Genomic DNA, 27,703 nt, shown 5'->3' with positions numbered 1-27,703 from the left:
TTGTAAGGATTGTTCCTGAGAGCAGCCGGGGATATACAAGTTTTAAGAGATATAGAAGCCTTTGTTGTATAAGGAATCAGCTTCTGAAGAAAGGCACAGAGGCCATGTGAGAACAGCTGAAGACATATAGAAGTCTTTGTTGTCGGGGAATCAGCTGTATGAGTGGAGAGGAAGGAGAGAGATGAAGCCATCTGAAGTGACTGAGAGCTGTTACAGTGAGGGGGGGGCAGAGAGGAGATTGAAAAGAGAGGATTTAAACCTGAAGGCTGAAGGAGTGCAGAAAGAGAGAAATGGAGAGAGAAACGAGGGGGGGGGGGGGGGCATATGATGTCATCAGGGGGTCATGGCCCAAATGCAGTCTGCCAGCACTGCTGCTAATGCTAATGCTGCTAATGCTGCTGCCAACACTGCTGCTGCTAATGATGCTAATGATGCTGCTGCTGCTGCTTATTATGCTAATGCTTCTGCTGCTAATGATGGTAATGCTGCTGATGCTAATGCTACTTCTGATAATACTGCTAATGCTGCTGCTGCTGCTGCTAATGATGGTAATGCTGCAGCCCCGCTCTACTGCTGTTTTGCCAGCCAAGACGTTTAACGCCTGCAGTGACGCGTTTCGCTGTGATCTGAAATTAGGACCTGAGTGCAAAGGGAGGGGCAGGCAGATGCAGGAATACTCAACTTTGGAATACTTGTCAAAATGATACAAAAATACATAAACAAGCACAGAATGCTTCAGCCGAGGTGCTTGTTAATCACAGGCTGGAGGGGTTCAGTAGTTAACCTGTTTCATGCTTCTTGTGTTCGGTGCTGTGCAGTTATTGTGACCTGGGCGACTGTGTGGAGCGCTGAGCACTGAGCCGTGCACCACCAAGATTTTGTAACAACGCTAAGCAATCGTTGCAATGATTGACTAGCAACAGGACCCTGATGTGCTTAGGCCTTACACACGGATTAAAAAATGTATTACTTTAATGAAATGTTGGCTGAAGAAGTCGGTTCTTAGAGCAGCTCCGACCGCAATCAGTAAGAACGGCTATATGTTCACGGGGGGGCATGCACGCCATCAGCACTGCACTGAAGCATGAAACAGGTTTAAGCCTGCTTACAGACGACTAGCATCTTCTCTCTTTCTCTGCATTCACTTCCTCATGTTCAGTAGGTTCTGGTTCCTCTTGGCGAGGCTGTTTGATGAAGTATTTTATGTGACATAAGCGGCATGAAGTTGTCCAGGTAGCTGCAGTGTGTATGAGGTTGTTCTGGGGACTAAAGGGTATGAATGGAGCGATTAACTGGAGAAACAGCAGCCGGCTAAAGACAATCAGCCGCCTGGTGGACCTGCAGCCCCACCTTAGCGCCGCCTGTGCACGATCGAGAGAGGAAGATCCGTACAGGTGCACGCTCAGTGTTGAAGAATGATGTTCCAGCATGCCACATGCACAGTTTATGTCCTGATGACAGCAGGAGCAGTGCAGTATAACACCGGAGGTCTTGGGGGTCAAACGTTGTGTTATAGTGCCGCACAAAGAAGCATGCACGCAGCAGCAGAGACAGACTGTAAATCTGCCACTCAAATAGTCATATTAAAGTCATCTTTCCCTCCTCCTGTAAGGGAAAGATGGCGATAAAGAGCTGTGGAAGTTTATTTAACATTCCCTCCACTCCCTCCTCTCTCTAGCTTTCTCTCCCCATCTCATCTCCTCAAACCTCCAGCAGGAAATGGATCAAGGTCAGGACAGCAAAGCAGAAGTAGAAGATTAATTTGCTCTTACCTCTGATAAATTATGAAATTAGCCTGTCAGGGGGAGAAAAACATTATTTGGTGAGTTGTCCCAAAGGGAATCCCACTGTGAGGTGGTAATTTGATCACATGCCATGTAATTTCAATTTGAGCACTTTTTATTTCTGGGAACATTTGGGTTGAAGCGCTCTAATTATTTTTATGACATCACTGATTTCCTGTGGAGCCGCAGCGCAGGCTTTGGGATTTCTTTCATTTCAAAGAAAATTATGTTTTGACCTCGTCTTCGTTTTGGAAAATCAGCAGAGAAAAAGTTAGAGAAACGGGTTGAGCTGAATATGTGTTTATAGAAACATGACCATCACAAATGTGCCATCTGTAACACTTCAAATCATAGGGGGTCAGCCCGATGTTCCCAGGTCCCATGTTCTTAATAAACTAACTTAATCAGGACTTTCCAGCTCACACAGGAGATGAACGTTTCAGCCACTGTGGGGTCATCAAGGTCTGAAGAAATGTATAAATAAAACACATTTGAGAGTGTAGTTTCAGTAAACATAATTTCAACATACTGAGAACATGAAACCCTTTGAAAGTCTCCTTAACGTGCCATATGAAGAGGATATTAAGCAAGGGAACATAGACTCTGGGAACATAGACTCTAGGAACATAGACTCTGGGAACATAGACCTGGGAACATAGACCCTGGGAACATAGACTCTGGGAACATAGACCCTGGGAACATAGAATCTGGGAACATAGACCCTGGGAACATAGACCCTGGGAACATAGACCCTGGGAACATAGAATCTGGGAACATAGACCTGGGAACATAGAATCTGGGAACATAGACCTGGGAACATAGACTCTGGGAACATAGACTCTAGGAACATAGACTCTAGGAACATAGACCCTGGGAACATAGACCCTGGGAACATAGAATCTGGGAACATAGACCCTGGGAACATAGACCCTGGGAACGTAGGACCCTGGGAACATAGACGCTGGGAACATAGAATCTGGGAACATAGACCTGGGAACATAGACTCTGGGAACATAGAATCTGGGAACATAGACCTGGGAACATAGACTCTGGGAACATAGACTCTGGGAACATAGACTATGGAAACATAGGACCCTGGGAACATAGACTCTGGGAACATAGATACCCCCCTCCCCTGGTGGTTTAAGTCATTAAAATGAGGCAGATCAACGTCTTCGGCCCAGCCTACACATATATAAATATTTTTAAAGATGTTTTCCGAATATAACGTTTTTCTCCGTATGAGGACGACAGTAGCAGCATCAATGAGCTCAGTCAGAAGGACTCAGGGTAACTTATTAACTGAAGTTAAAGACAACAATAGAAACAGAAATGTTTGAAATAATCTGATGACTAAAACTAATATAGTTTGGATTTTATTTAACTAAAATAAAACTAAAATGCCCAAACTTCAAGTCGACAAACAAACAGGATGAGACTAAATATGATAAAACACTAACAAGGTGGACCATCCGCCTGTTAAGGGGTTAATCTAAATCAACCCGTCTCCAAGAAGCTACGTTTATATCCTGCTACTTGTTTAGAAACATCTGGATTAATCACTACCAGCTCCTCTAAAGCTCACAGCTCCACATCTTTATGTTTATAGTGTTTAATCTGTAAAGTGACATCTTGTTTCCTTTGGGCAGAGCTATGCTAGTTGTTGTTTTTATGCTAAGCTAACTAAGCTAACCTGCTGCTGGCTGTACCTTCATATGTCCGACATGAGAGCGGTGTCATTTAACTCTCAGATAAACTATTTCAAATGTGTTTTCAGTGTCCAGTCCAGTCCAGGAAATAAAAGCTATAAAGGCACCGGCACAGTTTTACATCCCAAACTTCAAACAGCCAAGTTAAAATCAGTGGAGGAGAAGTAAATTTGTGGTCCGGGGAGTAAAATAATAACATGCTTCATTACATTTCAATTGATTTCAGCTGCAGTTTTACAGCCCCTAACACAGTCTATATGTAACTGTTGAGTTAATGTACATTGTTTTAAACTGCTTTCTTTGAGCTTTCACATTCCTGACGAAGATCAGAGTACTTACTGTTGGGGTCCACATTCTCACACAGCTCCGTCTTGGCCTCCCCGTTGGGTCTGTCGTTGGCCTTGTGGGAGAGTCGGGACGACATGGTGGCGGCTGTGACGACGGCTTTGAAGGAGCGTTTCCTCTTCTGCACGTTGAGTTCCGGGTGGAAGATGATGACGTAGACTTTGGGCATGTAGAGCATCCCGAGGGCCACGGACGCACTCAGGTTCATGGAGATGGTCAGTGTGGTCGTCTGGATGTACAGCTGTGGGGGAGAATAAATCACAATAAGTGAGATCATAAGATCATAAAAGGAGCTTGCGGTGTAGATGTTAGTGTCTCGATGACAGATTCATATCCTCACGTCCCCTCAAGCAGGTCATCGTCAACAAAACCATCAGCTGAATCAAATCAAATGTATTTATACAGCCCAATATCCCAAATTACACATTCGTCTAAGTGGACTTTACAGACTGTACATACGGCCCTGTCTGTCCGTGCTAATATTAGCATAGAGAGCTAATATTAGCTGCTCTGTTTCTTTAATACGTTTCAAACATTGGCATGCAGGCTGAAATTGAAATTGAAAGTGTCAGAAGATGCAGTAAAGAAACTTCTGCTAGCTGATCATTTATGCAGTTTAATGTGCTATATAGTTTACGTAACATGATGACGTACGAACACGTTCGCTAACGCTGGCTAACAAGTTTTGTTGGCTTGTTTTTTTTACGAGTTTCTCTGAATGTGTTCAGACTGTTAGACGCTAACATGAAGCAACAGGATCAGATTGAACCCGACATGCCGACTCAGATTGGACAGGCTTACCTGCGGGGAATATTTACACACCTGCTAAAGAAACCAAGCATGCAAAGTAAAGAGAAACTAAGTATCTTTTAGAATCAGCTTCTATTCCAGCATTGGCAACAGATTCCTGCACTGCAAAGCAACCAGAGAAAGTAGGACAGACTTTATCTGCGGTTAGTATCTAGTTAGTATATAGTATCTGGTATAATACGTCATCTTAAAACAACACAGCGAAAGACATTTCTGTGTAACTTTAGCGTCTCTGACGGGAGTCGTGACAGTGTGACGTGATCATGTCTGTAGTGGTGACGACCGTAAATAGTATAATTATTACAGACATAAGTTTGTTTATTCCATGTTTTATGCAGAAAGAATGAAGGACAGATGTAAGTATTTATTAAAGACTTATTTATCACATTGTAAAAGTGCTCGGCTGAAATATGGCAACAATAAGCCTGCACAGAGATTTGCTGGAGAACCAACGTTTTTTATTATGCCGTGTGTTCCCGACCCTCACCTGCAGCAGACGGCGGGGGGTGGGGGGCCACGCTGTAAATCTTTTATGTGCTGTGTATATTGCACCTGCATCTGAAGCCCTCTGGACCCCACTGGGCCGGAGATGAATACATCAAGAGGCTTCATGGAGTTCAGCCTCTCAGTGCTGTGGCCCCGCTGTCACAGGGAGGAACGCCCTTTACAGAGAGGAGTCTCACAGGAGCTCAGAGCGAGACCACGAGGGAACTAAGAGCACGAGAGAACTTAGAGCATGAGGGAACTAAATCCACGAGTGAACTAAGACCACGAGGGAACTAAGACTACGAGGGAACTAAGACCACGAGGGAACTAAGAGCACGAGAGAACTTAGAGCATGAGGGAACTAAATCCACGAGTGAACTAAGACCACGAGGGAACTAAGACTACGAGTGAACTAAGACCACGAGGGAACTAAGACTACGAGGGAACTAAGACCACGAGGGAACTAAGACCACGAGGGAACTAAGAGCTCGAGGGAACAAAAACCACAAGGGAACTAAGACCACAAGGGAACTAAGACCACGAGGGAACTAAGACCACGAGGGAACTAAGACCACGAGGGAACTAAGACCACGAGGGAACTAAGAGCTCGAGGGAACAAAAACCACAAGGGAACTAAGACCACGAGGGAACTAAGAGCACGAGGAAACAAGTTTGTCTCTAATGCAACATCTTTACGAGCTCAGGTTCATGGTTTGTGTGATGTAATATGTTTTCTGCAGAACTATTGTCAGTGTTAGCTTCTCCAGTAAGTAAGAAAGTAAGTAAGTAAGTAAGTAAGAGAAATTTAAAATAAAAACAAAGTAAATTCAGCCGAGCCAAAAGATTTATATTAATATGAGCGTTATGTTAATGTTAATATGAGAGTTATGTTAATGTTAATATGAGCGTTATTTAATGTTAATATGAGAGTTATGTTAATGTTAATATGAGAGTTATGTTAATGTTAATATGAGAGTTATGTTAATGTTGTTATGTTTACGTTAATATGAGAGTTATGTTAATGTTAATATGAGAGTTATGTTAATGTTAATATGAGAGTTATGTTAATGTTAATATGAGCGTTATGTTTACGTTAATATGAGAGTTATGTTTACGTTAATATGAGAGTTATGTTAATGTTAATATGAGCGTTATGTTAATGTTAATATGAGAGTTATGTTAATGTTAATATGAGAGTTATGTTTACGTTAATATGAGAGTTATGTTAATGTTAATATGAGAGTTATGTTTACGTTAATATGAGAGTTATGTTTACGTTAATATGAGAGTTATGTTAATGTTAATATGAGCGTTATGTTAATGTTAATATGAGAGTTATGTTAATGTTAATATGAGAGTTATGTTAATGTTAATATGAGAGTTATGTTAATGTTAATATGAGAGTTATGTTTACGTTAATATGAGAGTTATGTTAATGTTAATATGAGCGTTATGTTAATGTTAATATGAGAGTTATGTTAATGTTAATATGAGAGTTATGTTAATGTTAATATGAGAGTTATGTTTACGTTAATATGAGAGTTATGTTTACGTTAATATGAGAGTTATGTTAATGTTAATATGAGCGTTATGTTAATGTTAATATGAGAGTTATGTTAATGTTAATATGAGAGTTATGTTAATGTTAATATGAGCGTTATGTTAATGTTAATATGAGAGTTATGTTAATGTTAATATGAGCGTTATGTTTACGTTCATATGAGAGTTTTCAGATTCAGAAACAATTCGTGTATTACATTTATATTTTTATCATAGAGCGGCTGAAAGCACTGCATCAAATGTTGAATAAAAACAAGATTATAAATTATACATTAATATTATATTAATGTATAATTTATATATATAATGGGATGTTTTTACTGAAATAATCTTTTCTACCCTCTGTTGGAACAATTTGAATTATTATTAAAACATGCTCAACTAAGCAGTTAAAATGTGAATAATAGTAAAAGTATTAACAAACTGCATATCACTGATGTAAATAAAGTTTTCTAACTATACATCTGAATGTTATTTACTTTTTAGTATTTGTGCTTTTAGTAATTCAGTTTGATTTTCAGACATGTACAATAAAAATACAGTTATGAAAGGGCTGAATATGATTTCTCTCACTCTCACTGCTTTGTACGACAACTTCCTTCATGATAAATAAAGTTTTGTCTTTTATTCTACTTCTTAATAGATATTTACACACAGGGTGCAGAGTGTCCCTGAAGTACATATGCGGTGCAGAGTGTGTCCCTGAAGTACACACGGGGTAAAGAATGTGTCCCTGGACTACACACGGAGTGCAGAGTGTGTCCCTGAAGTGCACACAGAGTACAGAGTGTGTCCCTGAAGTACACACGGAGTGCAGAGTGTGTCCCTGAAGTGCACACAGAGTACAGAGTGTGTCCCTGAAGTACACATGGAGTGCAGAGTGTGTCCCTGAAGTACACACGGAGTGCAGAGTGTGTCCCTGAAGTACACGCGTGGTAAAGATTGTGTCCCTGAAGTAGACGCGGGGTAAAGAGTGTGTCCCTGAAGTACACACAGGGTAAAGAGTGTGTCCCTGAAGTACACACGGAGTGCAAGGTGTGTCCCTGAAGTAAACACGGGGTAAAGAGTGTGTCCCTGAAGTACACACGGAGTGCAAGGTGTGTCCCTGAAGTACACACGGAGTGCAGAGTGTGTCCCTGAAGTACACACAGAGGTCATGTGTCTCTCAGTGATGTGTAATGTTCAGGGTCCCTGCGTAGATTTCCTGTGGAGCCCTCTGTGTCTACGGCTGATTAATGACTCGACCCGGTTCTGTCACATCAACTCTTCGGTTCCTGTGTTCAGATTTATTGCAGTTCTTAGGATTCACTTTTAAATAGTTACTGCTATAAAAGTTAAAGACTGTAACAAGTGAAGGACACGTTATGGTCCGGCTTCACGTTGTTTAAGAGCTTCTGTGTGAGAAGTAGAGAAAGGATTTATATAATATGATATATATTAATATACTGTATATATTAATTAAAAAAAAATATATATACAGTATATATATTATTGTATATATAAAATAATATATATACAATACACACAATCCTCCTCTTCCTCCCACGTACTGCTTAAGTGAAGGACGGGGTTTAAAGCAAACATTTAGGACACAGAGGGTACTTCCACGGACTCGTGCTGCTGCATTTTCCTCCATGTTTGTACACAAAACCAACTTTATTCATATGAGCCTCGATCCTCAGACCCTGGATCAGATGAAAACGGGGAACAAAAGGAACCTCAGGAGGATAAACAGACGACTGAAGGACAAACAGACATCATGTTCAGAATACTCAGAGTAACAAAGTGCTGATCCTGCTCCTCCCCAGGGCTGAAGAAGTTATGGAATGAAGAAGAAGACGTCTCTGTTCTCTCACCGGGGGATTTGCAGGATAAACTTCAGCACTTACAGGATCACGTGAGTTATGAAGTTAAACACTTTTACTGTCCCAGCTCGGACGGATCCTGTGAGAACACAGTGACGTCTCCTCGCAGGCTGAGAGTCTCTGTTTCACTTCAAATACAAAGCAGATGCTCCTCATAGAGTCCATGTTCCCCTACGGGACTCTGAGCCGAAACCTCGTGTTCCTCACCGCGCAATAATACCAGAGACAACCTCAGATCATGTTCTGTATTTGAGAGTATGTTCTGTATTTAAGAGTATTTTCTGTATTTGGTTGTGATTTCTTAACATATAAAATATGTGTATTTAAAGTACTTTGCAGTGAAAAGTAAAAGTATCCTGAAGGTAACCACGGTCACCGTAAATGATTCTTTAGTTGCACTCTTCTCGATGCCGTTGAGGCACAAACTGAATTCACTTGTTGTGTTTGGAGTCGAGTTAAAGACAGAAAAGATAAATTGTGTTTGTTTCAGAAACAGAAAACACACGAGAGCAGAAGACAATAAATACATATAACAGGAAGTGATGGCGAGCGAGGAGGAGACGAGAGATCGATGCATACACAAACATTACTGGAGCCATAAAGTGCAGGCGGCATGAAGAGGTGATATTAGCATTGCCCCCCCCCACCTTTTAAACACAGTTACATCCGGCTGCCGGACGCCGGCAGTTTAGGCCGTAATGACAAGAACAAGTCTCCCCCGCTTGACCTTGGCATCCTGCAAGAGGAGCTGCACAAGTCTCTGGGGAAATAATTCTCAACACTTTTCCTGCGTTTATTTATTGATGAAGCGCGAACACATGACAGCATTCTGTGTCCACGTGTCCATTAACACGGAGCAGCTGCACCGACCTGTGGCAGCGGCCATCTTTTATTCTCTGATCCTTTATCCTCACATAAAGCACAAACATCTTATTAAATATATTAGTTTAAACACTTAATGTATATATTATGTACTATGTGTATTCAATATATTCTAATATACATATGTGTACATAATTAGAGTTGTTATATATATATTATAGTATAAATGGAAACTGAAAAATTATCAATAAAGTTTTATTATTTTCTGATTCTAAAACAGATGTTTTTAATCTTTCCTTCATTATTTCAACAGATAAACACAAAATGTATTATTTACATGATGGGAGAATTCAACACACACACACACACACACACACACAGCTCTACCTTCTACATAAACTTGCAGCTTGACTTAGTTTTTTTAATTACATAATAAAATAACTTTGTTTTGCGTATTTAAAGATTGTTCTTTGGCTCAAATAAGTTGCGTAACTAAAGTCAGCGCTGACGTTCACACGGGACACGAACAGCAACGTGATTTATTTCAGTTGTTAACATTTGATGAAGTTACCAAATCAATGTAAAGCTACAATAAAAGTGACTTTTGGTAGAATATGATGTGAAACTTATTATATAATATGAACTAACATTCTCTTTTAATGTGAGTCTGAGGAAACACACGATGCACCTGTGTTACATTTAGATACAGCAAATCCCTTTTCAGAGCGCAGCAGCTTCTATCAGCCTCACAAAGGGAGGCTGATAGAAGCTGCTCATCGGGGATAACCCCGCCGCATTATTCCACAACACAAAACCTTACAGCACACAGAACGTCTGTGCAGGAGTGTGTGCTCAACGCAGGCGTCAAAAAGTAGATTTCTGAGTGGTGCAGAAGTTTGTTGAGGCTTAAGAAAGTTATGAATAAACATGTCGGAGCCACTTGTTGAAAATAAATGCTCAAGCTTCTGGTTAAAGCTGCTCGGATAATAACTGATCAATCCTCCAACAGAGGAACCATCACATCAATGTTAAGTTCAATACCAGCCTGCCACCATTGTACCCCTGAGCAAGGTACTTAACCCTGAGTTGCTCCAGAGAGACTGTCCCTGTACTTAGTTCAATGTAAGTCCCTCTGGACAAGAGCGTCTGCTAAATTACCTGTAATGTAAAAAGAACAGAAGAACTTGACATTTGCTGCTCACTGAAGCTCTTAGTTCAGTCTGCTGGATGCTCTTTTATTAACAAAGTTGTCTTTGTGAAGCCTAAATGTTATGAAGCAGTCACAATGTTCTTCATTCATGTCTGTGTGAAGCTGCAGACGGATTCACTGGTGCTGAACTGATCTCCACGTCCAATCAGATTCTTCATTAGATTTCCTGACAACATAAAGTCTGCACAAAGCGTGAACATTCAAATGTTCAGCTCTCACATCACGTTTGAGGCGTAAAGGCAGAAAAAGTGTTCGACGTGTTCAAGTTCACTTATTGCTTTAAAGACGCAGAAGGAAGATGTTTTAATAAAGAAATCAAATATTCTTTGTGGCAGTGGGGTGTGGTTAGGGCGCCGGCTGCTGGGGAGGGACAGGAGTGTCCCAGCTGGAGGCCAGACAGCTGAACGGAATCAGGTAATCAGTCACATAATAAATGCATGGTGATGGCCTGGTTCTGTTCTCTTGCAGTAGGCTGGGTTCCAGAGGAGACGGAGACGCTTGGTGAGCCAAGACGCAGCGCAGCCTGGAGAGCGACGAACAGCAGAGTGACCGACTGGAGAGTGACCTGGTAGTGTGCTTGTGATAGAAAGCTTACCTGTGAGCGAATAAAGCGGTGTGTGCAACCCTGTACTCTCTCTCTGTCATCCCTGAATCTGATTGTGGACAAGAGGCTCCACATTCTTATTTATAACAATAGCGTCAGTGCTGAATGTAAACGCTGCTCTCTGCAGGACGGCGTCTGCACAATGTTTCTCAGCTTTACATGTGATGTCTTTACTGCCCTATACAAGCATCAGATGAGATGCGTCATTATCTCCTTCAGTGTGTTCAGGTCTATGAATGCACCACAGAGATTTGTCCTCGCTCCAAAATTGACAGTTTCTTTCCTCTTGTAAACCTCTCTTCTCACCCTCCTCCCCCTCTCCTTACGCCCCTCCCCCCCTCCTCAACCCCCTCTTCTCCCCCTCTACTGTCAGTGTGTGTGCAGGGCGAGCAGTTTCTGCCTGTCTACTCATTTGTATTCTGCTCGTCTTGGACCAGGTAGATAATAACGAGCAGCGAAGGCCACCCCTTCCATCAGCTGCCTGCTGACGTCGAGCCCACACACACACACACACACACACACACAGAAATAAAAGGATATTTGGTTGTGATTAAGTTTTAGAGAGGTGTCTTCTTTTCTCCTGAGCTCAGCCTCTCCCTCTCACTCTGACAGGAGCTACAGTACCAGTGAATGCCCAAAGGTAGCACACACACACACACACACACACGGCTTTTGCGTTGTCACAAGTTTTGGATGGTACCTGATCTTTTCTTTGGTATGACTTCGATTGAACTGAGCTGATACTAAGACCACTGAATGGTCAGAGAGGATCGTCACTTGTGCGACACGGGATGTCCTGCACAAATACTATTCTTAAAAAGCCTAGCAACCATCAAAAGTGACCACAATCTTTTCATTGTTGTTTGAAGATAATGTCACGGCAGTTTTGACGCAGCATCACATGGAGGGGCCAGTATCTGCAGTGAAGTCGAATCAAGAAAAGTACCTCCTACGAAAAGAGTCGAGCCCAGCAGTACCATGCAGTAGTTTGTAGTATCATACTCCTCCTGGTGGATTACGAGGTTTTCTCAGAACAGATGTGTTTGAATTCTGCCCCAGTTGGAAGTCCCTGGGATACGTCCACAGGGAGGTGTCTATGAGACGTCAAGATCAGACCGACTCCTCTCAATGAGAAGGAGCAGCGCGGATACCACAACAGCTTGGTGCTCCAATTAGATTCTTGATCTCATGAGCCTTCTTAAACTCGTGAACAAGACCAAGAAGACCAACTCAAAATCAAGTGAAGGAGTTCAGGTGACGTGGGATCCAAGTGAAGGCCCGAAAATACTCTCATCCCAACCACTTCAGAATCATTTGGTCTGATAAAGACAGCGGAACCACATCATCCGTGAAAAGCAAAGATGCAGTCTTCAGGTCACCTTCGAGACACTCCTTGGCTGCACCTTCAGATTCTCTCCATGAAGATCACAAACAGAATCTGTGACAAGGAACAACCTGGGTGTAACCCGAAGCCCACTGAGAGTAAAAAACACAGCTCTCAATCAGCTATACTGGAAGGCTGATAGTAAAGGCCCTAGTATCCCCGGCTCCTGCAGTACCCTCTACCTACAAACCGCTGTAGACTCGTTGGACAAACCCATGACCCCTCCAGCCTCTTTGCACGGGTAACACCTTCACTCAACACTAAACAACGGTTGCCTCACAAACAGCAAACAAACATCGGTTTGTGACCACCTCAGTGACCTCTGTTAGAGAAACGATCAAGATGGTTGTAGCTGTTCCTGAAAGGGATTCCTCCAACAACTCAAAGTATCCAGCAGACGTCCCTACCTTCTGAAGAACAGCCTGCACTAAGCCCTGCTTCTGTCACGGTGGGGAAAAGGTGAGGACTCAAATGCAAGACGGCAGACGAGGAAGTTAACAAAAAGAGGGCTTTATTCAAAAACCTTACAAAATAACGAAAATACAAAAAGGTAAAAAGTAAACTGAAAAGACAAACCAGGATGACACGGGGAGCATGCGGAATCATCAACAAACAAGGGTGACACATGGATGACGATCTGACAAGGAATACTGGGAAAGACAGGGATATACAGGACTGTCTCAGAAAATTAGAATATTGTGATAAAGTTCTTTATTTTCTGTAATGCAATTAAAAAAACAAAAATGTCATGCATTCTGGATTCATTACAAATCAACTGAAATATTGCAAGCCTTTTATTATTTTAATATTGCTGATTATGGCTTACAGCTTAAGAAAACTCAAAAATCCTATCTCAAAAAATTAGAATAGTTCCTCAGACCAAGTAAAAAAAAAAGATTTAGAACAGCAAAACAAAATCAAACATTTGAAAATGTCCATTAATGCATTCAGTACTTGGTTGGGAATCCTTTTGCACGGATTACTGCATCAATGCGGCGTGGCATGGAGGCAATCAGCCTGTGGCATTGCTGAGGTGTTATGGATGCCCAGAATGCTTCAATAGCGGCCTTTAGCTCATTAGCATTGTTGGGTCTGGTGTCTTTCAGCTTCTTCTTCACAATACCCCACATATTCTCTATGGGGTTCAGGTCAGGGGAATTGGCAGGCCAATCGAGGACAGTAATGCCATGGTCAGTACACCAGTTACTGGTGGTTTTGGCACTGTGGGCAGGTGCCAGATCATGCTGGAAAATGAATTCCTCATCTCCATAGAGCTTTTCAGCAGACGGAAGCATGTAGTGCTCTAAAATCTCTTGGTACTGTCAGGTAAATTAATCCATATTGGAAAGACTATCGTATGTAATTGTTTACCTCAATCAATATATATATATATATATATATATATATCTACACTACGAATATGTTTCTCTGTTATGTATTTTCTGCACTGAGAGTATTACAAACATAATAGGGACACTTCCCCTTTAAGAGAACAGGTCAACAAACCATTACTTCCTGACTGCTGACGGAGGAGCGTGTAGGCGCCAAACTGGGACCAATGAGGAGAAGGTCAACGCCTACTCCTTCTAGGTAGCCGCATGTTTTACGACTCTCGGGACACACCTGGAGCGGAGCCGTGAGACCCCAACGATGGGGCTTTTTGAGCCATGCGGTCTATGGAAACGGCGACGCGAAATGTGTCCTCAGCTGAGAATATTTTCTTTGTTTGACTTATTGCGTTAAATAAATATATAGATTACACCAGGAGATTGCTGTTTTGATTCGACATTTAAGCTCCGAGTTCTTCAGCTTTTTCCTACCCTTTAATTGGCGTCCCTGGGTGGGCATCCCGAAAGAGGAGAAGTGAAGAACGATCGCCGAGTATCGTTGACTGGTATTCATTGCACGTGCAAAAGATCAGGTGAGGGTGAACACCGGTTAAAAACAAATATTCACTGCAGGTAGACTAGGAAAACTTATTAATGAATGCCAGCAACAATGTTCGACGGTCATAGCTAATACAACTGCTGTTAAACGATAAAAAGCAATCCTGAATGTTGAAATACAAGCGATAAGAGCAAGCATCGAAGATATTAATGATGTTAACGATATGTATGAAAAGCTTTTGGAGAGCTCCAGCATAGTCTGGTTAGAGTTCTAGGAGAACTTATATTTAATCAACCAAATCCCTGGGGGTGTCCGGGCTGGTACCGGATAAAGCTTATGGTAAGCTTGCATTGAATGTAGTTTAATACGAAAACACCTTTGGAAGGTAGCTAAGAAAGCTTAGTTAGTTTAATGTTAAAAAAGTCCTTTGGAAGGCAGATAGGTATAGTTTAATTGAAAGACTTCTGGGAAGCCTAGCATTAGAAGCTAGTGTTGTTTACCAAAGAAGGATAGTGATTATAATCCTGAATTACGTGAGAACCGATGACGATCGCCTCATAGTCTCAGATGTTGTATATCATCTTCTTTGCGGCAAGCATAGTGTAAAACATGTAAAGATTTGTGTATTGTTGTATTGTTGTGAGTAAAGTGTGACTAAAGCAGGCCTAAGGCGAGGCTAAGCTAGGGCTGATATTTAGCTAATGCATTGGAGTTTGTAGAACGGGTGAAAACTGTTCAAACTGACTGGGGGACGGTTGTGAAATCAAAGAGAACCGTGGAGTGAATGTGAAGTAGTTTTAAGTTGGAAAAACGTGAAAGAAGGAGACGTTTTTGTGAAAGGCCTCAGAGATTAGGACCAGCTAACGGTGGCCACGTGATGCTGGGTCGCTAATTCCGTTTACGTGATGTTACGAGGCATGTGAGAGTAAATTGTGATAAACTAAACCTTGAGTCTTATGCTGGAGCATTTTGGGTGGAAATAAAATGCATAAGTGATGTAGTGACCGAGTGATTAAAACCAAAAATGCGAGTTTTCTCCAAACTGGAAGGAGAGAAAATTTAGAACAAAGAAACCTCCATTTTCTATCCTTCTTCATCCGGGGGGAATTTAAAAAACCCACATCCGGTTGATAGCTAAATGCCTCTGGTGGACAAAATTGAGACTACAACTAAAAGTTTATAGAAACTTTACAAAATTTAAACACCTCCACCTACAGGACGGCAATTAAAGCGCACCTAAATTTAAAACAGTGCACCAGCAGACAAATTGGTAAATTACAATTAAAATCCAATTGAATTGAGGAAAGCTAAAGAGAAGAAAAAGGTGAAACCAGAACCCCAGACTGTAGACCGGACGTGAGAAAAAGGACTGACGTGAGAAAAAGGACTGACAAGAGAACATGACTCCCCAGCAACGGGGATCCACACTTCCGGAACCAGGTTGTATATCTGCATTCACACACACTATCATAGTCAATTAAAGGAGGCTGAATTGTAAAGTGTAGAAAACTGTCTCTTATATGTTTTTGAGAAAACATGTTTAATAAGTGTGTGGATGACAGATATGTAGACTTTTTGTGTAATTCTGGAGCAGACAGAAATGATTAGAACAGAACAGAGCCGCAAAATACCAGCTAATGATAGATTACGTTCAGAATAATAAATAATAATAAAAGACTTTAGTCAAGAAGTGTCAGCATAACTCATTTAACACACACGGTCACGGCTTCTTTGTATCCCTCTGTAAAAGGCCGGCGTGATTCCCTCTTGGATGGCTGTCCGTTCCCACCTCTCCCAAAAATATTCAAACCTCATGACATTTTGTGAAAGACTATAATCGTCGACAGACGAATAGTAGGGAGCTAGAAGCTCCTGAGGGTCCGATCGTAAATGTCATGAGGAAGAAATATGGTGAAGAGAGTTTGTAAGATAATAGGGAATGAAACAGCTGACAAATTATTTAAGAAAATAAAGTTTTGGTAAACTCATCTGTTTTAGAAATACCAGACTATAAGAAGCCTTTTATTTAAACAGCAGACTTCATGACATTAGTATTAACACAGAACCATGGAGATAAGAGTAGACCAGTGGTTCACTACTCTTCACAACTAGACCCAGTAGATAAGGCAATGCCTGACCGCACATGAGCAGTAACTGCAGCTTCAATGGCAGGTCAGGCCTCTGCATCAAGTGATATTCAGGCCATTGACTTTAACAGTGACACATGCAGTGTCAGTTTCGTTTTCACAACCGCATCTGACTATAGAATAATGTACAACTTTGATCCATCTACATTATTTCCAACAGCTGAGGACGGAGAATCACATGACTGAACGACAGAGACGGACAAGGAACTTCACCAAGACCAGACTTGACTGACGTTCCCTAAGAGGAACCAGAGATAGAAATGTTTGTTAACGGATCATGTAAAGTAAACTAGAGGATCCGAATGTGACAAGATCTCTGTAGTGACACAGACCGACGTATTAAAAGCAGAAGCTCTACCCAATCATCTGTCAGCAGAGCAGCAGAACTGATAGCATTGACAGAGACATGCAGATAAAAGAAAGACAAAGTTGTAAATATCTACACAGACGGTAACTATGCATGTTCAACATGTGTTTGCTCAACAAGTACAGCATAAAGGTATGGTAACATTGACTAACAAACATATTACTCACTCTAATAGAAGACTTATTGAAGGCAGTACAGCTACCAAAGTATATTGCTTTATATAAAGGCACAACACATATGATAAGAACTGATCCAGTTTCAGTAGACAACAATATGTAAATGAGAAGACAAACACACCAGAACACAAGACAGAGATATTGAAAGAGATGCAGAATGCAGCTATAAAGTAAGAACAAGCCGTTTGGACTAAGAATAATTACATACAAGACAGAGACGACTGACGAAAGAACACTTGACCAGAGAAGAACTCAGTACTACCAAGAGCATGTATAAATGTGTGTATTGAGACACGGTATTTGACCATGTCTCAAAAGGGGGAGTATTATATTGAAGTATTATATTGAGTATTATATTAATAGAGTATATTCATAGCATTTGATTCAAAGGCCGAATGCCGAGAAACGGATATTCTGAACTAAATAAATATGAAGGTGTAGCTAAAGTGTTTACAGCTAAATGAACTGTAAAATAAGGTAATGTGGGTAAAGGATAATAATAATAATGATGATAATAATAAGCTTTATGTAAGAATTGCAGGTCAAAGTACTTGCACTGCAAAAACATAAAACATTAGACAGAATAAGAACATTTAGGGTACAATAATCAGTGTTGATGTAAATAAGTGTGAAAGACTAATGGTATAAAAGAACACTGGAAATCATGCCAAGTTTCCCTATCTGTGCCAGGAAAACTATCAGCCATATTTAGAAATATACCACCATTTGGAAAGGAAGAAGAGGGAGAGAAAAATATATCCTGGTGACACATAAATATATCACCACTCCTGTGAGAGACACTGACTCCTTAAAGCAGAAACTGGACCTCTTCGTGGTGAAGTCTGACTACACAGGGAGGTGGTACCCATAGGGGCGCTTGTCTCACCATCAGTGAAGATTCAACAACCCGAAGTTTTAGAAGGGGACTGTAACATGGGGGTCAGAGTCATCACAGGAGGGTGAGTATAGCCTGTACACCTGAGACTGCACAACCACATCAAATTTGATTTCTGTGACGTAATAACCTGTCCCTCTCCCCTAACAATATGCAGAACAGGTCAGGTGGGCAGAGGAGCACAGCTGCGCCACGGAGAGGAGTGACATGTAAGAAAATAAATGATTGTGATCCATTATTCCTCACCATCGTTTCATCGCATCCCAGAGATTAGAGACTGTTTGTTTTAGGCAGCAGAGGTTTTAGGAGCAGGTCCACAAGGACACTTTAGGATAAAGGTAGAAAACAAGAAGACTGCAATCTCCAAGCAGTCAGTAGGAAAGGATATAAAGTTACTACAGTAAGAAATAGAATAGGCATGGAGACAGGATCTGTGGAGAAGAATATGTGGCTTGACTGCAAACTGTATACCACTAGTTCAGTAAATATAGTGTGTGTGTGTGTGTGTGTGTGTGTGTGTGTGTGTGTGTGTCTACCAGTCAGGCCCCTCCTTGCTTTAAGCCCAGTCCCAGTACTACTCGGACCAATAACAGAGTAAACCTGTCTGTTAACAATGATGCACAGTGTAACAGAACCACTCAGCCCAATTTGCAAAAATCTCATTAAGAGATTTCCAACTCACAGAACCAATAGCACAAGACAGAAATATGTGCATTGATGACACTGGTCGAGCGTTTCTATGTTTGGCCCACAACAGGTCAAACTCTTGTGAGCTTGAACTCGGCTGAAGAGAAACACAGCACCTGGGGAGAGCTTCAGCTCCACAGCATACAAGAGATGCAGTAGGAGTCCCCCGGGGAGTGCCAGAGATCAAATTGGAGCAGGTTTTGACTCATTGTTTTTATGATGGGCAACTACTAATAAGAATGTGGATTAATTAATTCATTGCATCTAACAGAGGTTTATTAATTATTACAAGGGATGCCGTTAAGGGACAAGCTGAACAACAAGCAGCTTCCAGCTTATTGACATGATAGAATGTCTTTAGACGTGCTCCTAGCAGAGAAAGGAGGTGTGTGTGTGCCATGTTTGGATCATCAATTATATCAAATAATACTGTTTCAAAGAGATCAGTTACTAGAGCCTTACAAAGATTGACAACATTATATAAAGAATTAGCAGAGAATTCAGGGGTAGAGAATTAGTCTGGTGATGCTATGGAAAGACGGTCCGGGAGATGGAGAGTTCTCATGTCACTGGTATCTTCAGCATTAATAGCTATATCAATATTAATTTGTACATTATCTCCACCGATTTATATTTTGTAAATATTTATGCATTTTTTATATTCATGTGCCAGCTAACCCAGAGCAAATTCTTTGTAGGTGAAAACCTACATGACAAGAAAGATTATTCTGATTCTAAATACTTACTGTATGTGGATGTTGTTATATACCATAAATTAGAAGCCGCATGACGAGATTGATTGATTCCACAATCACAAAACAAATGTACACGAGTATCAGCCCCTCTCCATAGATTTATGCAATTTGGTCCTTGATAGAACTAGCCTGATTACAGAACGGAATTGCATTAGACATGTTGCTAGCTGAAAAAGGGGGTGTCTGCAAATTGTTTGGCTCCGTGTTGTACTTTCATTCCAAATAACACAGCCCCTGATGGATCCTTTACCAGAGCTTTGAAAGGACTTGACAGACTCAGCAAAGAGCTAGCATCAAACAGGGGGTACTCATAGACTATGATATAGAGCAGGAACACGACAGCCAGGAGGAAGATGATTTCGTGTGAATAACTCTACAAAGTGTTCTTTGCTGCCATACCGAAGCCACTGACTTTATTGTAGTTACAGTCTCTCAGTCGTATACAGATATTACAGTCTTATACAGACATTAAAAGTTTACTAATATTTACTGTCTTTTACTGGAAGTGTTTTTTATTATACTGAAGCTAATTGTCTTTATGCTGGAATAACAAATGAAGTTCTTTGGTTTTATACAGAAGGTATTTTTATGACTGGAATAAAAACAAGTGCACTATGAATGTATTCTTGTATACCATATGATGAATTTGTACACCACTCGGTGCCTTATATTTACTGGAGATTATACACACCATAAATGGTGTGTAAAGGGGGAATTGTCAGGTAAATTAATCCATATTGGAAAGACTATCGTATGTAATTGTTTACCTCAATCAATATATATATATATATATATATATATATATATATATATATATATATATATATATATATATATATATATATATATATATATATATATATATATATATATATATATATATATATATATATATATATATATATATATATATATATATATATATATATATATATATATATATATATATACACTACGAATATGTTTCTCTGTTATGTATTTTCTGCACTGAGAGTATTACAAACATAATAGGGACACTTCCCCTTTAAGAGAACAGGTCAACAAACCATTACTTCCTGACTGCTGACGGAGGAGCGTGTAGGCGCCAAACTGGGACCAATGAGGAGAAGGTCAACGCCTACTCCTTCTAGGTAGCCGCATGTTTTACGACTCTCGGGACACACCTGGAGCGGAGCCGTGAGACCCCAACGATGGGGCTTTTTGAGCCATGCGGTCTATGGAAACGGCGACGCGAAATGTGTCCTCAGCTGAGAATATTTTCTTTGTTTGACTTATTGCGTTAAATAAATATATAGATTACACCAGGAGATTGCTGTTTTGATTCGACATTTAAGCTCCGAGTTCTTCAGCTTTTTCCTACCCTTTAGTACACAGCTGCATTTACTCTGGGCTTGATGAAACACAGTGGACCAACACCAGCAGCTGACATGGCTCCCCAAACCATCGCTGACTGTGGGAACTTCACACTGGATTTCAAGCAACTTGGATTTTGCTCCTCTCCAGCCTTTCTCCAGACTCTGGCGCCTTGACTTCCAAATGAAATACAAAACTTGCTTTCGTCTGAAAAGAGGACTTTGGACCACTCTGCAACTGTCCAGTGCTTCTTTTCCATAGCCCAAGTCAGACGCTTCTTCCGTTGTCTTGAGTTCAGAAGTGGCTTGACCATGGGAATACGGCTATTGTAGCCCATTTCCTGGACACGTCTGTGAACAGTGGCTTTTGATACCGGGACTCCAGCTTCAGTCCACTGTCTTTGAAGCTCCCCCAAATTCTGGAAGCGACTCTTCTTCACAATGCTGTTAAGGCTGCGGTCATCTCTCTTGGTTGTGCAGCGTTTCCTGCCACATTTCCCCCTTCCAACAGACTTTTTGTGGATGTGCTTTGAAACTGCACTCTGTGAACAGCTTGCTCTTTGAGACATTTCTTTTTGTGTCTTACCCTCCTGATGGAGGGTGTCAATGATGGTCCTCTGGACAGCAGTCAGATCAGCAGTCTTCCCCATACTTGTGATTTAGTTTACTGAACCAAGCTGAGTGTTTTTCAAGGCTCAGGAAACCCTTGCAGGTGTTTCCAGTTAATTAGACGATTCAAGTGATTCGTTGAACACCCTACTAGTATACTTTTTCATGATATTCTAATATTTAGAGATAGGATATTTGAGTTTTCTTAAGCTGTATGCCATAATCAGCAATATTAAAATAATAAAAGGCTTGCAATATTTCAGTTGATTTGTAATGAATCCAGAATGTATGACATTTTTGTTTTTTTAATTGCATTACAGAAAATAAAGAACTTTATCACAATATTCTAATTTTCTGAGACAGTCCTGTATACCCACAGACATTAAACGAGGGGAACGAGACACAGCTGGGAAGAGAAGCTAAAACACAAGGGCAAGGTGAACGGACACAGGAGGAACAAATCAACAATCACAGAGGGAAACACACAGACAAGAAGTACAACTAGACATGACATAAGGGGGCGTGAACACTTAAAAATAAAACAGAATATACAAAAGTCACGATCATGACAGCTTCCCCCTCTTGAGTCGTTTCAAAGTTTCCCAGAACTTATTGTAGGCCAACCAAAGTTTTCTCAATGGCCTCAAGAAAGCTTCTCCTTCTGTTCCCAATTCACCTTCACACTTCATTTAGGTTTCCCAGGTCTGTTTGCCGTCTCCCGCCAGCTGATCCAATGTTTCAGTTATGATAAAACAACCACAGTCAATCATGGACCTTTGGCACAAGGTGTTCTGGTCCCATGTACATGAATGTAATCGAACATGGTCTTGTGGGCCATGATATGATGGTCGGATCAGTCCTGTTTCAGGTAAACCGTACATAAGATCTAGTCGTAACACTTTGTTTAAAGTTTTGTATATTGTGTATTTTCCCATCCAATCATATCCAAATGTTTTCAACATTTAAAATCAACAACTGTTGACCAAAGTGCTGTACAAGCAAACAACATAAAACACCTGTTTAAAAGAAAAGAAAAGGCAGTTAAAAGCCAGAGAATAAAGACATTTTAAGGCCAGATTAACGTCAGTGTAGGGGCCAGCCTGACATGCAGAGTCAACTCGTTCCAGAGTGTTGGGACTAACATTGCAAAGGCCCGGTTCAGTTGACCTGAGTGACCTTGATGGGACGTATGGTTGTACAGGGTCAGATAGGTTGGATCTAGCCGATTGAATCATTTGTAGGTAGACAATAAGATTCATTCTGAAACGTACAGGGAGGCAGTGAAGTGAGGCCAGTACGGTGGTGATGTGCTATCGCCTGTGTTCTTCTGTTAAAAGACGAGCTGTGGCATTTTCGACCAACTGGAAGCGTGAGAGGGAGGCCTGAACATGACAAGTCAAGCCGGGTCATGATCAAAGCATGTAGGACTCACTGACTGATAAAAAGGACTTGACCTTTGTTAACAGCCCCCAGCTGGCAAAAGCAACATTTAAGGTTCATCTCCAGATCCATTTAAATCACTGTCCATCATCACACGCAGATCTTTAACAGTAGATTTGATTAATGTTACACTTGAACACAGGTGATGAGGGACATCACAGGCACTTGTAATACCATCCACACTGTGATGTCCTTGAGACGATTTTAAAGAGTTTCCATCATTGTGTTTGAAAGGCGAGAGATACTCCACAGAGGAAAGGTGCTGAAGAGGATACAGAGTCACCAAGGCTGGCAGAAAGAAAGTATCTATAATCTGATCTTGATCAGTTTTTATTTCATCTCTGGTGCTTTGAAATACAATTATTGGATCGTTCAACAAGCAGCTTAAAATATACATCTACAGCACATTGAACTTTTCTTTCCAGACATTTTAATCTCATCTGGTTTTGAGTGATTTGTGCTCTACATTATTACTTTAGACTCCTTCTTTATTGTTGGCACATGTGCCAAATAATCAGAACAAAGTGAATTCCTTATTGGACCTCAAACTCCTTCAGCACTTTACAGATAAAAGCTCCATTATAATTGAACAACCAGATGGAATTTCATGAGCTCCATGAAGGTTCAAATGTTCTGTAATGTACAGATAAAATTAAGAAAAAGCTGTTAGTCGAGCTGTAGAGGTGTGGTTGGTGTTCATGGAATGAGACACATCCCTGTGTTGCAGGAACCAGGAAACAGGTTGTTATTCCTCCTCACTACAGAGACACACACAAACAGTCTACATCTCCAGCAGTCAATCAGTACTCTGGTATGTGACACACCCCTGTGTTACAGGTGGAGCTACAGCAGAGGAGGTGTGACTAAGCTCCACGCCTCACCTTCCTCACCTGAGACAAACCAGGAAAGAGGTTGTTATTCCTCCTCCTCAGAACAAACAGACAACTTTCTCTGAGTGAGTTCAGCTCCAGGAGAGAAAAGTGTGAAACTACAACACTGCTGCTTCACCCTCTTGACGCTCCACACACTGAAGGTGAGTTTCAATAAAAACACGACTCACAGGGAAAGTACATTTCAGTGAAGTTAGTGGAGGGGGAGGGGAGCCTTCTGTTTGCTGTGTTTTCAGATCCACTCAGAGACTAAATGGCTTCCAGATCAGAGAAGGATCTCTGCTGTCCCGTCTGTCATGACGTCTTTAGAGATCCTGTTCTTCTGTCATGTAGCCACAGCTTCTGTAAATACTGTGTGAAGAGATGGTGGAGAGAGAAACAAACACGTGAGTGTCCACTTTGTAATAGAAGATCTTCAAGGGATGGACCACCTTGTAACTTGGTGTTAAAGAATCTGTGTGAGAGTTTCTTACAGGAGAGAGATCAGAGCGCTTCAGAGGATCTCTGCAGTCTGCACTCTGAGAAACTCAAACTCTTCTGTCTGGACCATCAGCAGTCAGTGTGTGTCGTCTGCAGAGATTCAGAGAAACACAGTGGGCACAGAATCAGACCCATCGATGAAGCTGCACGACAACACAAGAAGGAACTTCAGGAAACTCTGCAGCCCTTAAAGAAGAAGTTAGAGGCTTTAGAAGAAGTTAAAGTGAAGTATGATCAAACACATGAAGGTCCAGGCCCGACGCACAGAGACGTTGATTAAGGAGCAGTTTAAGAAGCTGCACCAGTTTCTAGAAGAGGAAGAGGAGGCCAGGGTGGCTGCTCTGAGGGAGGAAGAGGAGCAGAAGAGTGTGATGATGAAGGAGAAGATGGAGGCTCTGAGCAGAGAGATAGCAGCTCTTTGACACACAGTCAGAACCACAGAGGAGCAGCTGAGGGCTGAAGACCTCTCATTCCTGAACAACTACAGGACTGCAGTGCAGAGAGTCCAGCTGCACCGCCCCCTGCTGGAGGCTCCACAGCTGCTCTCAGGAGCTCTGATAGACCAGGCCAAACACCTGGGCAACCTCACCTTCAACATCTGGAACAAGATGAAGGAGATGGTCTCCTACTCTCCTCTGATTCTGGACCCAAACAGTGCTGGTGCAAACCTCATCCTGTCTGAAGATCTGACCAGTGGGAGACAAGAAGGAGGGAGACAGCAGCTTCCTGATAATCCAGAGAGGATTGATCAACACTGCTCTGTCCTGAGCTCTGAGGGCTTTAACTCAGGGACTCACAGCTAGAACGTCCAGGTTGGAGACAGTACAGTCTGGTCACTGAGTGTTCTATGAAGATAAATACTTTGCACACTCACCACCAGATACACTCACTGTTCTCAGAGTGCAGAAAAAGCTCCAGAGGATCAGAGTGAATCTGGACTGGAACGGAGGAAAGTTGTCGTTCTTTGATCCTGACACTATCACACACATACACACCTTCACACACACTTTCACTGAGAGGATGTTTCCATTCATTGGCACTCTTTATAATCTGAAGATATTACCACTGAAGGTATGTGTGACAGTGAAGCTGAGCAGTTAGTGATAAACAGGACGATAATTTACATCAACACTTTTGATATTCTGAAGATATTACCACTGAATATTTGTGTGGTTAAACATCAGGTCTGAAAGCATTTAGAAAAACACAGAGATGTGGTCGCTCTCTTTCTGCTCTGCTCTCTTCCCTCCACGGACCTCCTCGGTGTCACGGTTCCCTGACCATATTGCGGCCGCGGCCTGCTGAAAGCACGCCACCGCAGTATCGGATGGCTCTCTGATCACTGGACTACAGACATGAGCACTTGCCTTAAAGACTTCCAGTTAGCCTGCACTGCTAATCTTCAGTAAACAAGTTTAGTCCATGCAGTGGCTCTTCACAGCCGTCACCAGGTGATGTGTTAGTATTGTACACACAGTCGCATGCAAACTAACCATCTTCTTAACTCCAATATCATAAACGCTACGATCTCACAATAATTATTGAAATGTCTTTTTAACATAGAGACACACACAGCTCCCACTCATGTCCCCTTTGTTCTACACACGTGTGTGCACACGTCTCTCACTCTCACTCTCTCTCTCTCTCTCTCTCTCTCTCTCTCTCTCTCTCTCTCTCTCTGTCTCTCTCTCTCTTACACACAATGGGTGGTGTCGACGAGAAGTTAACCCTGTAACACCGAATGTGTCGGCGACGACACATTTTGCAAGTAAAATTTTGGATTACCGTAATTATGTTAAAGTTTGCGCAATTGAAAAAAATTCAACGGTTTCTGAAAGCTGAGACTGCGCTTTACAGCATATATCAACTCATTACGGTAACTTCACTTACGGCTCTTCCAGAAACAGCGCCTTTGTTCTGAGCGAATACACACCCAGTGCTGGAGAGACACAAACAACACCACGGAGGTATAGAGCCGGAAAATAGCGGATTTAATTAAAATGGAAGCAAGACGGTATGTAAATCAACACTTGTATTGCGTGGTGACTTGTTTAGAACAGTGTACCAAGTCTGTAAGGTTGTACTAGGTGTGTAATTGTACTTTATATGCGTAAATGTGCACGTCTTCTTCAAGTAGCCTGCGTCATACGTCAACCACCCCAGGTGTCCAACCCCCTCTCGATATGGGAAACCCAGCACCAGGTGACATTTATTCCCACTTTGATGCTGCAGTTTTCAAACTCCTCTGTGAATACACAAACAAGAATGGAGCCAAAAGCCTGGAGAGAGGGAGAAAGTTCATCTGGACTGAAATAACTCCAGAAGAAATTAAGAAGTCCACAGGCAAGTTGCTGTACATGTCAGTTTTGGACCTGCAGAAAGATGAGCAACTTTTGGTGTAAGCAAACCATTTTCCATGTGTCATTCCCTGCCACTGTCATGTCCCCAGACTGTACAGGACAGTTCATGGCCATTTGATCTAATCTTCATACCCAGACCCAGAGAAAACAGGAGCAACAGGAACAGTCACTGACAGTACCACCAATACCTCTGCATGTGAAGGGACACTCAGAGAGAAGAGAATTACCCTGTGTGGGGAAAAACGCCTGGACATATTTTCCATTTTATGGCCTGTTTTTGCAGATGTAAGAGTAAAAGACTCAAAACCTTTACTGGAAATAGTTGTATACATTTCAAACTTCAAATGTAACATATTCATGTACAATTGCAGTGTTTTGTTGACTAAACCACTAAACTCAAATTCATTTTAAACTGTTATTACACTCTCATAACATGCAATAAATTGTAAATGACTGCCAGATATGGATAGTTCCGGGTATTGTTGGAAAATCGGCAAAAGCACTTACTCACAGGACATTGTCTGACCTTTTTATACTCAAAATAAGCTAAAAAGTCCAGGTGAAAATGTTGAGGCTTTTTAGGCTTAGGTTTGTTTAATGTTGTATAAGAGTGAGTATTGCCTAATTCACTGTCTAATATATTCTATGAAACTGTTTTATGAGACTATATTAACTGGCTATAGCTTCCCTCTGATTCAGAAGTGGTGCCGTAGAGGTGACTTGATGTAAATGAAGTCATTCTAATTAATATTATTAATGATTATATTAAATATAATCATTAATAATCATTTTTGATAATAATGAATTCCTATTGATAGCGATTTTAATGTCCTTTTGACCTAATTATCAACCACTATTTATGATTTTCTTAATAATATTAATATTAATTATCATAATCAAATGTGTGTATGTATATGTAAATGTATAATAATTATACATTTTATTTGGAGGCACCTTTCAAGACACCCAAAGACACCGTACAAAATACAAGAGTTAAAAACAGTAGGACATTGGAGAGCAGACAAACAATACCAGAGATATGGTTGAAACACAGGAAGAAAGCAATAAAGAGAAAAGGG

At 41.3% G+C, this 27,703-nt stretch overlaps 1 protein-coding gene and 1 pseudogene across 2 annotated transcripts in view; one reads left to right on the top strand and one right to left on the bottom strand.

Moving 5' to 3' along the window:
- Nucleotides 1-27,703, bottom strand: part of LOC115008819 (metabotropic glutamate receptor 7-like) — a 172,038-nt gene that overhangs the window by 5,825 nt on the left and 138,510 nt on the right. Inside the window, exons 8-9 of one of the 2 annotated variants that reach the window (XM_029432662.1) lie at nt 3,833-4,079; nt 1,773-1,795 (exon numbers count right to left, since the gene is read on the bottom strand). In XM_029432662.1, coding sequence (XP_029288522.1) covers nt 1,791-1,795; nt 3,833-4,079 — 252 coding nt within the window. In that variant the 3' untranslated portion in view covers nt 1,773-1,790. The remainder of the gene's footprint in view (nt 1-1,772; nt 1,796-3,832; nt 4,080-27,703) is intronic. The other variant, XM_029432663.1, reaches the window with a different exon arrangement.
- On the top strand, nt 24,038-25,365 carry LOC115008820 (zinc-binding protein A33-like; annotated as a pseudogene).

This window comes from Cottoperca gobio, chromosome 5 (genome assembly GCF_900634415.1).
Source record: "Cottoperca gobio chromosome 5, fCotGob3.1, whole genome shotgun sequence".
Taxonomy (NCBI): Eukaryota; Metazoa; Chordata; class Actinopteri; order Perciformes; family Bovichtidae; genus Cottoperca; species Cottoperca gobio.
Note: the sequence above shows the minus strand (reverse complement) of the source record. Positions and strands in the feature narration are given on the sequence as shown.